Here is a 14,675-nt window from a genome sequence, read left to right on the forward strand (position 1 = left end):
GCGTCCACTACCGGCTTGAGCAAAAGCAGTAGCTTCCTTGATGAGGAAATCAGATGGCAACCCAAACAATCCTCCTTTCTTCATCCAATGAGCCTCTATCTCAGACTTCTTCAAGTGAATAGCTTCATCAATAAGATTAGATCGGGGAATCTCCTCCAATCCACTAAAAGGCACCTTACTAGAAATAGGTATTCCCAAGAGATGGGCATACTCCTCCAATGTAGGCACAAGCTGATAATCTGGGAAAGTGAAGCACCGGTAGAGAGGATCATAAAACTGCACTAACACACTCAAAAGTCCTTCAACCACGTTAGTATACAAGACATACAATAGTTTCTCATGACGTTGTTTGAAGTCCAAGGGATCTAATACAAAAGATGCTAGCTTCCTTAACTCTTTCAAGTCGGGACATATGAAACTGTACTTCTTAGTGTTCCTTCGTCCATAATCCATGGTCTGAAAATATTTGCAAATAATACCTCAGTTCCTTGAAATTTTTGTATGATGAATATCCTGATGCGTATGAATGCATGAATGCAACAATCACAAATAAGGGATCACACACAAGGCAAGCAAATAAATGTCAAGGGATGAATCAAGTCATTGTCAAGATCAATCATCCATTTTGGTGGATTATGGTTTACACCTTATCAACACTCAAGTTCCATTGATATTGACAATACTTGATTGGATCAACCAAGAATCAAGGGTTTGTTGTGAGTCAGAAGCATGGAATTTGGGTAAGAACCATCCCAAAGGAGTGAACTAAGGATAAAAACCTGTAGATCATGTTCTAAAAGGTTCCCAGAGTCTTAATTCCATCTATCGGATATTACAGGTTAATATGACTGACTCATCGACCCATAATATTCTCAAGAGAAACTCGTCTGAGTGTAGTATCGCGTAACAATTGTTATCAAGTCTACACTTGAACAGTTTCCGCACTACGTCCTAAATAGACCAAAAGGGGGTAAATGTTCTACGGTCCTCAGCTTCTCGGACCCAAATTAGAGATAGTAATGTCTAACCATAAATACTTGTGTGACATTTCCAAATCCAAAAGAGTACTGAGCAGATGGGTCTCAAGCCAACTTGTTAAAGACTACTCCACACAAGTCGAACATGACTATACCATCCTCCTATCTAAATTGCACTCAAGTTCGGGTTAGAACTTATCTCACCACTCAGAGATCACCAAGCACAACAAGCAAATTATATCATACAAACAAATATACATACATCACATATACACAATTATATACACACAAAAAAGTAGGATAAACCCACTGCAGACTACTCCCCAGCAGAGTCGCCACTTAATTTCTATAGCGGTAAATTCATGATCATCAAGTTATGGATAAGCAAGACATCAAATAACAAGAGTCGCCACCGTGCTTTTATTATTTCCAAGGGAAAAGGGAAAAAGTACGAACAAAACCCAAAAGTAAGAAGTTATCAAATCAAAACTAATAAAAGGTCATAGATTATAGGAAAGGGGGTTGGTTACACAGAGGGAAGGTGTTAGCACCCAAAGTGTCCTAGGTACTCCTAGGGAGCCCTTTTTTTTGTGCATATGTATTTTTGTACAAAATTATGTTTACAAACAAATAGCATGGGGGGATGAGAAAAGAATTCATTAATTATATTTTGTGTTTGACAAGACCTTCGGACTTGTGCCTACGTACCAACATAAAAATGAGGGATCAAAACCTCGTAGTTCGTGATACAAAGGCCTAAAAATGGTTTGAATGAGTTAGTTATTTTTGGATTTTTGAAAGTTTAAGTCAAGTATGGTTAAGTTTATTTACAAGTTTGATTAAGAAAAGAAGTTTGAAAAAGCAATGGCATAAGGCCAAAGTTTCTAGTTTGCAAAGTGGTCATAGTTTAGAACAAAACTAGTTCAAATAAAGAAGAATTTTTAAAAAGGAGGGAGAGATTTTGAAATTAAACAAGTGGGGAGGAGATGAAGAGACTAATCCTATGCACAAAATTAAAAGTTAAGAGTTGAAAAGATCTGACCAATAGGTAGCAATCCAATAGACAAGAATGTCTTATAGAAACCCAAATTCCCTTGGACATTTTGAATCAAGTAACACACAATGCACAATTATATTAATCTTGAAGAGCAAGGCATCAAATAAAGACAGCCACATCCAAGCTTTAGCCACTCCATGATCTTCTTCAAATTAGCCCATATAGCAGATGAATTCCTCAAGTCACAGGTTTAAAATAACAACTTCACAATGATCATGTTGCAGATGAACTCAAAGGGATCTTCAAAGATGTATCAGATGAAGTTTCAAATTGCAAGCACTTAGTTACACAAATGTTGGCATTGGTCAAGTCCTTTAGCATAGGGAGGTTGCCTAGACTCTAAGTCCAATTTGTTTAAGATCAAGTCAACAGTCCACACAAAAGTTTTTTAGGGATTTTGTTCTTATTATGTACATTAATGGTCAAAGACCACACAAACAAACAAAATATACACAAACAAGATATATCACACAATATGGTCCAAATGGACAAAGTAAAAAAAATTGCACTAACATAAACAATTGGAATGTATGAATAATGGCAAATGAATAGAACTTAAAAATTAAAGTGCACTAAAATAAAGGACCTGGAATTAAATGTTAGGTTTTAATGAGTTAGAAGTTAGTATTATTTTGCTTTTGATTTTCATTTTAAGTCATTCTTTGGAAAACACTCAACCCAATTATCACAAGCATAGATCCTTGAGCCAAGACATCTTCCAAAGAAAGAAAAAAGACAAAGTTTCCACACAATACCATGAAAGAGGAGAGACTTACAATCTCACTAACTAGAATGTTATGTCTTTTGTGTCAAAAATTTAGCGTTATGTTAAGCAATCATAATTGGACTTATGTAGAAGTCACAACTATTTGAGGTCGGGCAATAGAGTTTTGGTGTTATGCATGTTAGAGACATAGTATAATGGACTATGCTCATGAAACATACCACACACAAAAAAGAATATGCAAAAGAGGTGGCCTAATATCATCCATACTTATGTTGATTTTGCAATAAACTAGCCTTAGGACTTAGAGATATCATAGGTCAAATGAGATGGATGCATAAAGAATGGGGAATAGATGAAGAGGGAGGGGAATGGATCAAAACTCAAATTGATCAAAGGAGGACTTTTACCAAATTAATATCATTCATTCATTTTGCGAGATGGAATGTACATTCCATCAATCTCCTAAATCCAATGATATTAACTTAACAAAGTCAAATCAACCTTGACCAAGACCCAACAACATAAGTCAAACTTACACAAATCATCACAAGAGGTCAACACAATTATTTGACATTTATTCAAATTAAAAATACTAAAATAAGATATTTAAATTAAATATGGTTTTCCAAATTCTTAAAACCTCATCAAAATACCAAAGAAATGGCCATGAGATTTATCATAGGTCAAACAAGGTCAAAGGACCTTGGAGAAAAAATTTCAGAATTTTTAAAGACTTAAAAGCATTTTTAAACAATTAAAAATAATCACACAATCAATTAAATCATGAAAAATATTAATAATGATTCAAAAAATAATTTTAATTCAGAATATGAAAGAGGAATTTATTTAAAAAAATTTGATAAAACTCTCATATTTTTTGGATCAATATTAAAATTAATATGAATTAATGAAAATCAAATGAATTAAAACAAAAATCAAAAAATCAAAAAACCGGAGCCACTTGATCTCCCTCATTAATTGAGGTGGCAGATCATGTGGACACAAACGCGCGTTTCACAATGGACCTAAGTCAATGCGCTGAAGGGATGGTAATTAAAACCAACGCGTGAGATTAAAACATTTCAAATGAGATCAATGGCTCAGAACCTGTCCAGCACACCACCGGCACTGGACCTCTGGTCAGCTTCTCAGGCGAGGTCCACCGGGCTGGTTCACTCATCACCATCAAGAAAATGAAAAAGGAGGACATGATCTGAAAGATAAAATGGCGCAGAGCACGGATCTGACATCAATTTCAACTAACTCCAAATATATAAAAAGATATGAGGAGTTGAATTTTGAGGTGTGTCAACTGAGTTGCTTCGATTTGACCTCTAAGCAACTCAATCTTCTTGCCTACATTGGTAGGACTTCAGACAACCAAAGATCCAAGAGAATTGATAAGAATTGAGTGAGAATCGAAGAGATGAAGTTTTCTGAAATTTACCTTCAATGTTGTGTAGAACTTAATGTTGTTTGCTTCAACCTTGATCTGATCACACTTGAGAAGCTTGCAGGAGAGGTTTAGCAATGGTATAAAGCTTTGGATCCTGGAGTTCTTGAATCTCCAAACAGTGAGATTCAAACTCAATTTTCAAGTTGAAAAGTCAGATTTTCCTTTGAAATGTGAGGGTTTCAATTGGGGGGCAAAGATGGCGCACAAGGTGTGTTTGAATTGAGCTCAGAGGCCTTGTATTTATAGCATTTGGGATTGATAATTGCACACTTGAAAAATTGCTAAATTTGGCAATGTGATGCACAAGCTTGCATGGGCGTGTACAAGCCCATGAAGCAATCCAATTTCATCAATATCCAACTGTTCAGAAGTTCAAATGAGGCTTGAGTGGCAAGGCAATGATAAGTGGAGTTTTGGACATTTAATTTTCTCCAATGATGCAGCTCTGTTAAAGTCATGGCGCAGACCTAGCAAACTTCATCCAAAATGCATGAACTTGGGTTCTTTGGAAAGCTTAGATCAAGGGGAACAAGTTTGATGTTGAACGCTTTTTCATTTGGAACTTGGATCATGGTGAATTTGAAGGTGGAAGTTTGGAAATTTCAACATGTTGAAAAATTTTCTAAGTGTCAAGCCATATATCTCAATATTCCATCTTGCTTAACTTTTTATGTGAGCTTAAAATGAGAAAAGTGACTTCATCAAAGTTGTAGATCTTTCAAAGTCCTTAAAAATGGTCACTAATTTAATGTCATTTGGATTTAGAATGGTAGAGTTATGCATTTTTGAAGTTTGGAAAAATCATTTGTTCAATGGTATAGGTCAAAAATGACCTATAATGTATCCTCATATCACATGCTCATAAAAGTTGATTTAGCTCTCACTCAAAATATAAAAGTTGAAGTAGACATCTTAAATTTGATTGTTCAACTTGGAAATATTTCATCCCATAAAAATTGAGCAAGTTATGGCCTTGGGAAGTTGACTTTCAAATTAGGGTTTAGACAAAATGACCTATAATGTTTCAACATAGAAACTGATTTTTCAAGCAAAACTAGATTTAGGTCTCAACATGAAAGTTGTTTGGAATGTCATTTAGAGTAACTTTTCTCTTGGAATCATTTACATATGGTGAAAATTGTAGGAGATAGGGTCTAGTGAGACCTAGTTTTGATCAGATGAATTCATCTGGCCAACCACCACCAACCAACTTGCTAACCTTCAATTCTTTTGACTTTCTTGGCTCATGGTAGATCATATATCCATAAGATGATGAATTTTGAAGTGTCCCTTGAGAAATTTGATCAATTGATGAGATATCTTGTTGGAGAAGTTACTCAAGATACCCAGACAAACTAGGGTTTCCAAGGCAAATCACTTCCAAACTCTTGAAGAATACTTGACCAATATAACATGTAGAGATCATGGGGACTCATATATGATGCTTAGATACATTGTGGATCCTTCCTTGGTTGTGCTCTTAGCAATGAGGGTCTTAAATCCTAGGTGTGAACTTGATAGATCAATGAGATCATGCCCTTCCTACAAAAGAGTTAGGCAAATGCAAAAGACATATTTTTGGTATTTTGGTTAGTAAAATGATAATATACAAGTATGATACAATCACATAGTGCTTGGTGATCTCTCCCAAAACAAACCCAATGAGAGAGGGGTAAGGAGGATGTCAAGGTATGATCCCAATGCTAATGCATATGATGAAATTGCATGAGGGATCTTAGGGTCAAAATTGGGGTCTTACACCTAGCAATAGGTGCAAAAACTTCACCAAACTCGATTCCTTCCTTCTGAAGAAATCCTTTCGTCACAAGTCTTGCCTTGTGTCGAGTTACTTCACCGTTGGGATTCAACTTCACCTTGTATACCCATTTCACATCGATTTTCTTCTTGCCTTGAGGAAATTCGAAAAGTGACCAGGTGTAGTTGTCTCGATGGGCTTCAATTTCTCATTCATTGCTTTCACCCACTTCGAATCCTTTAATGCATCAGTTGCATTGACTGGTTCGACATCTACATAGATAACATAGTATACCAGCTCACCTTCATCATCAACTATATCATCTTATGTAATCACACATTCTTGCAACCTTGCAGGCATGTGTCTTGTTCTTTGAGGTCTGCTTGTGCTTGCTTGACCTCTAACTTCTTGTCGAACTTCTCTTTCGACTTCAATCGTTGGTTCTTCACATAAGATTCTCACTGAATCTTTCTAGACATTTTCAGTCTAATCTCATTCCTTAAGCTCATATATGATCACGTCCACGTTGATCACTACTTGTTTGTTCACTGGGTCTAACAACTTGTAACCTTCAGTCGAATGATATTCTATTAGGATCATCTGACTCTATTTGTCATCAAGTTTTCTTTTTAACTGACCTGACACATGTCTATGTCCTATAGATCCAAATACATTCAAATTACATAAGCTAAGCTTGACATCAGACTGACATTCTTCCGGCATAATTCCTTCTAGCTTCTTCATCGGGTATCTATTCAAAATATATGTTGCTCTCGACACAGCTTCTCCCCATAATTCTTTGAGTAGATGCTTGCCTTTCAACGTACTTCTCACCATGTTAATGATGGTTCTATTCTTCCTTTATGTAGTTCCATTCTGTTGTGGAGTGTAGGGTGGCACCACCTCATGCTCAATCCCTTCTTTCTCACATAATGCGTCAAATTCTTTCAAGACATATTCTTCACCACCATCAGTTCTCAAAATCTTGAGCTTTCGACCACTTTGTCTTTCGACCATATATTTAAACTTGGCAAATACCTCGATCACTTTACTTTTCTTCTTGATCAGGTAAGTCCATAATTTTCGACTGAAACCATCTATGAATGTGACAAAGTATTGATTACCTTTAATCGAATCCACCTAGATATGACCATATACATCAGAGTATATGATTTCAAGAACTGCCTTCGACTTGCTTCTTGCATCCTTGCTGAAGTTGTTCTTGTGATGCTTCGCCTGCACACATTCTTCGCACACTTCATTTGGAATGTCGATTTCTGGTAACCCTGAAACCATATTTCTTCTTCTCAGATCTCTGATGTCTTTGAAATTGAGATGTCCAGGTCTATAGTGTCATATCCATTCATCCCTACTAGTTATAGTTGCAAGGCACTTATGCTTCATCACATTAAGTTCAATCCTGAAGGTTCTATTCTAGGTGTCTTCAAGAGTAACCTTCCACCTGAGTTGAGAACTCTCATCATCTTGCCTTTGATCGACACTTTGTAGTTATTTTAGACCAACTGTCTTATGCTGAGCAAATTACTTTTCATGCCTGATATATACAGTACATTTGAAATTACTGACCTCTTGCCATCTTTCCTCAGAATATCACCAATACCTTCAGCTGCTAGAGTATTGTCATTTTCAAATTTTACCATGTTCTTCATTGAGGGTTTCATGTTGACAAACCAATTTTTCCTACCAGTCATGTGTGATGAGCATCCTGAGTCCAAGTACCATTGGTCATGGAATTTTTCTTCATCTCTTGTTGTGACCATCAACAACATCATTTCTTCTTCATGCTTTGCAAACTTTGCATCAGTTTCTTGATTCTTCTGTTTTTCAGAACAATCACTTGAGTAGTGACCATACTTCTGACAATTGAAACACTGAATGTGACTTTTGTCAGGTTTTCGACCACCGCCTCTTCCTCTACCTACAACACCGCCTCTTTGGTTACTTTGGTATGAGGGTTTTCTCTAATTCGACCAACCTCCATCTTGCTGATTTCGACCAGTCGAATTGTTGTTGCCTCATTTATCTTTGTTATCGAGCCACTTCCTTTTACCTTTCTTTTCTCTTACTGATTGAGCCTGCAAAGCCACATCACTCTTCGACTTGCCTGCAACTCTTTCAGCCATTCTTTGTTCATGAGATTCAAGTGTCCCTTGAAGTTCTTCCTTTGTCAATGCTAACAAGTCTTTCAACTTTTCTATGGCTATTACCACGTGGTCGAACTTTGGAGGCAATGACCTCAAGATCTTTGAAACAACTGATCTTGATGTAAACACTTCTCCACATACCTTGATTTGATTCACCAATTTTATAACCCTAGTGAAAAAATCAGTTATGCTTTCATTGACTTCTATCTAAAGCAATTCATACATTCTTCTGTGAGTTTGTAACCTCACATCTTTCAATTTTTCTCCGCCTCCAAATGATTTTTTCAGAATTTCCCATGCCTCTTTCACTAATTCAACATCACTAACTTTTTCGAAAATGTCAGAATCGGCACATTGATGAATTATAAAGAGAACTTTATAATCTTTCTTCTTCAATTCTCTATGTGCAGCATTTTCTTCATTCGTCGTGTTTGCTGCAAGCGGTGTCACTCTCTCCTTCACAAGATCCCAAGATCTTGATAGCAAAAGACAATATTTATCTGCTTGCACCAATTCTCGTAATTCTGATTCTTCAGAATTTGGAGACTCGCTGAAAAATGCTCGTTAGGATGATTCATCGTGTTATACTTCCAAGAATCGCTCAGTTAGTGCTCTAGATACCAGATGTTGGAATTAAACCCAAAACTTTGAGTAATTCAGAGTCAATCTTGATGAACAAGATTCAATCAACCGATCGAATTCTCTCTTGTTCTTCACTCTTCACTCGAGTGAATCAACCAACCTTAGTTGCAAGATTGTATCATTACACAATGCTGATGAAAACAAGAAAATAAGATTGAATTGGGAAAAGAAAAGAATTAGGATTTATCGGGAGGGGGAAGAAGATGAATTGATTATGAAAAATTTTCTCTTTGCTCACAAACTTTAACTCTTTATTCTTTTTGCAACTACAAAATCCAAGTATCTATAACTATATATAAAAAGGATAGGGGATAAGGATAGGGGATTTTAGATTGACATTAATTTCTTCCTCAAATACCCTCAAGTAACTTCTTTTTCATTTATTTATTTAAGAAAACTAATAAAATAAAAATATAATAACTGTGCAAGATAACTTCCCACCCTAAATTTCACGGGTTACCAAATAGATAAAAATCTACTCTTATTTGCTTCCTCTAACTAAATTAATTATTATATTTTATCATAACATTTCATTTGATTTTCAGGTAGCATGCCTAGTATAAATTTAACAAAAGGTTTAATACCAAATTAGCAATAAATTTATAATTTAAATTTAAATTTAAATTAAAATTAAATGAAAATTAATATATTTTGATGCACCGTTTGGACATTAGTTTATAATAATAGAGATTACTCTTACTCCTTATTTATAGATTTTAGTCTTGTTTGCTCAAATAAAACCCAAAACTAACATAATTAACACATCTAAACAAACAAATAAAACTAAGGGGACATTCGTTTCATGGATTCCAAATTTATTCCCAAGATGTGACTTTAATTTTTTGCATTCCCATATTTGTTTCAAGTATTTATAAATTATGCCTTAGAACTTTTTATTTCTGGGAGTTTCATTTACACTTGATTTTATCATTTTTCATTCTCATTTAAACCATTTATTTCTGTCCCATCGGATTAAGAGGTCCTAGGATTGTAGTTTTAATCCTTTAAACAAACCCACCCTAAATCTAACATTATTATCAAGATACCCTTCGACATTTTGACATTCAGATGATTCGAAACTTCCTTGCTTCTATCAACATAGCTGAAACATCACTGCAAGCAATATGAAATTTGGAAAATCCAGAGCTCATATACAAATACACAAGTGTTGAAATTCATTTTCAGTTCTTTGCTTTCCACCATGTATCAAAAACATGAGATTGTCAATAGCACAAGCATGCTTAGAGATATTGCTTTGGTTTGGAACCTCTGGAATCATATAATCCAAAACAACCACTTTCCCATGTTTTGGCAAAGCTTTGTGACAATTTCTTAAAAACTTCACACATTCTTCATCAGCCCAATTGTGACATACAAGCTAAAATGAACAGAGAAAAATAAAAATAAAAATGTGTTTAGGACATATTTTGTAAGTTACATTAATTGAAATGTGTTTAGGCTATACGTGAAAAGGAGAGGATATTTATCTTACCTGGATGAGTTGGTGCATCTTGAATCACTTGAGGCAAATCAAAATTGATGCCTTTAATCGAAGGATATTCAGATATAACCTGTTTCAAAGAATGCCTTACCCCACCTCCTAAATCAACCAGTGTTGAGTCTCTCTCAAATTCTTTATATAGTGTAAGAACCCTTTTCATTTCTAATGGACCAGAATGGGCCATAGCTTTGTTAAAAATTTGATTTAGCTCTTTATTATTCTCTAAATATATTGATTTAGCTCTTTATTATCCATGAACTTTATGAAAATGGTCATTGTTGTTAGGGTTTATAACTGCATCTTTTACATCATGCCTGAAAAAAGAAACAACACAAAATCATATTGAAACTCGGCCAAAAAATCACATATGTTTGAAGGTACAAAATATAAACAAATCCGACAAAATTTAGTATATTTATTGATATCATTTTCAAAATTCAACTCCTTAAAAAGTGCCTTATTATTTAATACACTTTCTTACTTGTAATAATTACAGATGAAGTATGAAGAAAAAAACTGCTAATAATTAGTAACAGAGGGGGTATCAGGGTATGCCTCCTTTAAACAGTGAATAATTTAGGTCATCTAATGAGAACTTCGTACTAAAAGTTGTAAAAATTAAGTGGAAAAAAAGGTAACAATAGAGATTAGGGATGGAAGAACATAACAACAGGACAAATAGAGGCTTAATATAATTCTATTATTTTTTACTTTATAAGGTACTAATTCCTTCATACTAACCCTAGGTTATTGACATTCCTTAGTTGTGAGAATTACATATTGGTCCTTTTTTTGTCTTTCTTTATTCTCTACTCTTGATTGTTTCTATGATTGTCTTTCTCATACTTTTCATTTGCCCAAATTATCAATAAAAAGCCAAATGTACTTTTGCATCCATATATTTTGTGGCCTTCATTCATTGTATTCATCTTATTACTTGCTGACTAGGTGCCCTTGCTCAGCGCAACCTCCATCACCCTCTGTTGACCCTGTTTCCTTCATTTTATTTTCACCACTGTTAATATGTATGGATCTGCAAAGGCTACGGAATTCCTAATGCATATCACTGCAAAGGTTATTTGGTGACTATATTTCTCTTCCCTTCCTATTATACCAAACAATCATTCAAATCTACTCTATTTCTTACTTATTTCTCTCTTCTCTCACTCTCTCACTCTCTCACATCACACTTTCTTCTTAGAACCAAACAAAGCCTAAAATCGTTTTCTTCAGTGTGTTATTTTTCCACTCCTTAGTGTGATTGCATTGGCTTGCTCTCTAGAATTGGGTCCGGCATATTCCTTGGACTCTCTTGTCAAAAGGTTCTCTAGTTGGCAAACTTGAATTAATATAGGCCTCATAAATCAACCTTCTAACGTTTTATACTATTGGCAATTTGGCAGGAAAATTTGGTGCTTTTAACTAGTATTCATATCTATTAGAGCCAAACGCAGCCAAACATAACATAGCAATTCACTTCAAATACCAAATAGAGACAATGAATTCCATCGAAAACAAGAACTAAACTTTAATTGTCAAATTATTACTCACCTTAAGTGTATCCCAGAATATATATGTAGCATTATTGTTTCCACTTATATGACTGTCTTGGAAATGCTTCCAGTTACAAGCTTGCTTTTCATGCTCCTTCTGCTGTTGCAAACTCAATATGTCTACAGCTTCTGAACCTCCCTTCTTCATCTGTATGAAGGTGGATGTTAACAATTTTCCACAATTGTTAAAACAAATTTTCTAAATGAAATTCAACCGAAAAAACTCAGTAACATAGCATATCACTAACTTGACATTTTACATTACAAGAACCATGAAACAACAATTTCACATAAATAGGCTTTCTGAAATGCATATGGGAACATTAACAATTTTGCAACTTCAATGAGGCCATTTCATCCCGAAGCTGAAGAGCCCTGTCGTGGTTTCCCTTCTGCAAGTGACCCGCAATCAACGTCTCATATATAGTCACATTTGGAACCAACGACCGACCTTTCATAATCCTCAAATACTTCTCAGCATCTTCAACCTTTCCAAAACGGCACAAACACTGAATCATTGACAAATAAACAGACAATCCAGGACACATAGACTTATACTCCATTTCATAATATGTCTTAAGAACTTCCTGAATCCTATCATTTCTCGCATAACCATTTATCAAATGAGAATACGTAACATCACTCGGCAAAAACCCTTTATCTATCAACACAGTCAAAATATCATTCACCTTCTCCACATCTCCATTCTCACCAAGCTTCTCAGCCACCTTATCAAACGACAAACTACTAGGAACAAACCCAACACTCAACATTTCCTCAAAAACACTCCAACACTCCGTCAACCGTCCCGAATCCGCACATCCAACGATAACACACTCATAAGTCTCACCATAAGGTCTCAACCCCTTCCCTTCCATTTCCCGCATCAACCCAATCGCTTCTTCAATTCGCCCCTTCTCGCAAAACGCTTCAATAAAAGAAGTATGAACAAACGAATTTTCACTAAAACCTCTTCTCACCATCTCATTATACATCTCTAAAGCAGAATCCAAATCCCCTAACCTAACCTTAACCTTAACAATCATCGAGTAAGCAACAGAATCACCAATCAAATTCTTCTGCAAAAATCTCTTCAACAACATAACTAGCTTAACCAACTCACCTTCTTCTCCTTCTTCTCCTTCTTCTCCCTTTTCCAACATTCTCAATATGAGACTCGAATTAACAATAACCGAAGGAGAATACGAATCTCTCTTCCCGATAATCCGATCCACCACCTCAACATTCCTCTGTAACAACCCCTCTTTACAAAGAGCATCAATCATAATCCTCAACGTAACTGAATTAGGGTAAATTCTTTTCCCAATCATGTAACCGTAAACCTCCCAAACAGTTGAAAAACGGTCACACCTCTGAGCAACATGAAGCAAAGCATTGAAACTCGATAAACCGATACGAAACCCTAGTTCGTCGACGTAACGACAAACGGCGAAAGCAACGTCGGTTAATCTTGCTTTCGCGTAAGCTTTGAGTAACAGATCGAGAACCGGCGGGTGAGAACCGGAGGAAACAAACTCGGAAGTGTGAATGAGAGAATCGATAACCGCGCGAACTGAATTGGAATCGGTGTTTTTATTAGCGAGGGATTCGAGTAATGCTTTAGCGTCGGTGATTAAATTTGCTTGGAGTAAGAGGTTGATGGTTATGGAGTAAGATCGAAGACCGTGTTGAAAACGGTGCGTTTTGGAGGACCAGTGGAAGAAAGATAAGGCGTTTTTAGCGTCGGTTGGGGTTTTGAGTTGTAATAAGATTTGTTCTACTAAGGGATTGGTTAATTGGATGGAGCTGAAATTGTGGGTGATGGTGTCCCAATTCTGTTTTGTTCTGAATGAGTTGCATATTAAGGTGATGATGTTGTTGTTGTGTTTTGATGTTGATGAGATATAGGGTGGTGTGTGTGAGTGGGGTTTGTAGAAAGTGAGTCTGCTTAAGAGCTTGAGGTGTTTTGAACTCAAACTCATTTCTCTCTCTTTCGCCGCGGGTAATGTGCCTTGGTGGCTCTTCTCCTTTTATAAACTATATGTCCAAGACAAAAGCATATACATGATCTCCCTAATGTGCCCGGGTGGATCTTCTCCTTTTATGCAATTTTTGAATTGTTGGACTAATCAAGGGAAACATAGCGGAATATAATAGAATTTGATATGTGATAGAACTGAGTGGAGTGAAGTTGAATCGAACAAAAATTTTATTTCATTATTTATGTGTATTTTTTATAATTTGACGAAACAAAATCAAATAAATTAGTTCATTCTATTATATAATGGAATAAAAATTGAAGAATTTGGTAGAATAGGATGGAATAGATTCTATCAATTATTTACGAATACAAACAATAAAATCTTATTATTTATCATTTTATTTCATCGCATATCATTAATCTAAATTGTACGGGATAAAAGTACAATAAGTATGAAAACCCCTAATGGACAAGAATTGTCAGAGGTTTTAAGATAGTTAATGTATGAGAGTTAGCTCACGTGAGATACGAAACTATTGTATATGTATATTTCTTGATGTTATCGGTTAGGCTCCTCTCAACTCTAAGGTTGAGGTATTTATATGGCTTCCGGATGATGAACAACAGAAGAAGTCAAGCTCACTTCCTCCACATTTCCCCTTAATTCTCTCAGTGAGGAGCGATTTCTTTCTCAATAATAGGGAGGGCAATTTTCCACCTCTATTTGTTTGTCTCTTTGGACCAGAGCGTGTGACACGCTTTTTCTTACTGATTTGAGAGATAAATGTGGGTGGCCTGTAACACCTCAAAATTTGCCCTCCTCTCTTGGGACTAGCATTAACATATTTGCATATCATTTT

General features: G+C 35.6%; 1 protein-coding gene and 1 pseudogene across 1 annotated transcript; both read right to left on the reverse strand.

Moving 5' to 3' along the window:
• Window positions 1-9,502: 9,502 nt before the first annotated feature.
• On the reverse strand, window positions 9,503-11,982 carry LOC127095026 (isoliquiritigenin 2'-O-methyltransferase-like; annotated as a pseudogene).
• LOC127090947 (pentatricopeptide repeat-containing protein At1g66345, mitochondrial) lies at window positions 10,447-13,954 on the reverse strand. Its single transcript, XM_051029424.1, has 3 exons — window positions 12,083-13,954; window positions 11,833-11,982; window positions 10,447-10,595 (listed from the first exon to the last, which is right to left on the reverse strand). The coding sequence occupies exon 1, from the start codon at window positions 13,814-13,816 to the stop codon at window positions 12,158-12,160; it is 1,659 nt and encodes a 552-aa protein (XP_050885381.1). The 5' UTR covers window positions 13,817-13,954; the 3' UTR covers window positions 10,447-10,595; window positions 11,833-11,982; window positions 12,083-12,157.
• Window positions 13,955-14,675: the final 721 nt, after the last annotated feature.

This window comes from Lathyrus oleraceus, chromosome 6, assembly GCF_024323335.1.
Source record: "Lathyrus oleraceus cultivar Zhongwan6 chromosome 6, CAAS_Psat_ZW6_1.0, whole genome shotgun sequence".
In the NCBI taxonomy this organism is placed as follows: domain Eukaryota; kingdom Viridiplantae; phylum Streptophyta; class Magnoliopsida; order Fabales; family Fabaceae; genus Lathyrus; species Lathyrus oleraceus.

What these genes read in the sequence shown, in the direction of transcription:
- LOC127090947 (XM_051029424.1), bottom strand. Translation starts at nt 13,816, where the DNA reads ATGAGTTTGAGTTCAAAACACCTCAAGCTCTTAAGCAGACTCACTTTC.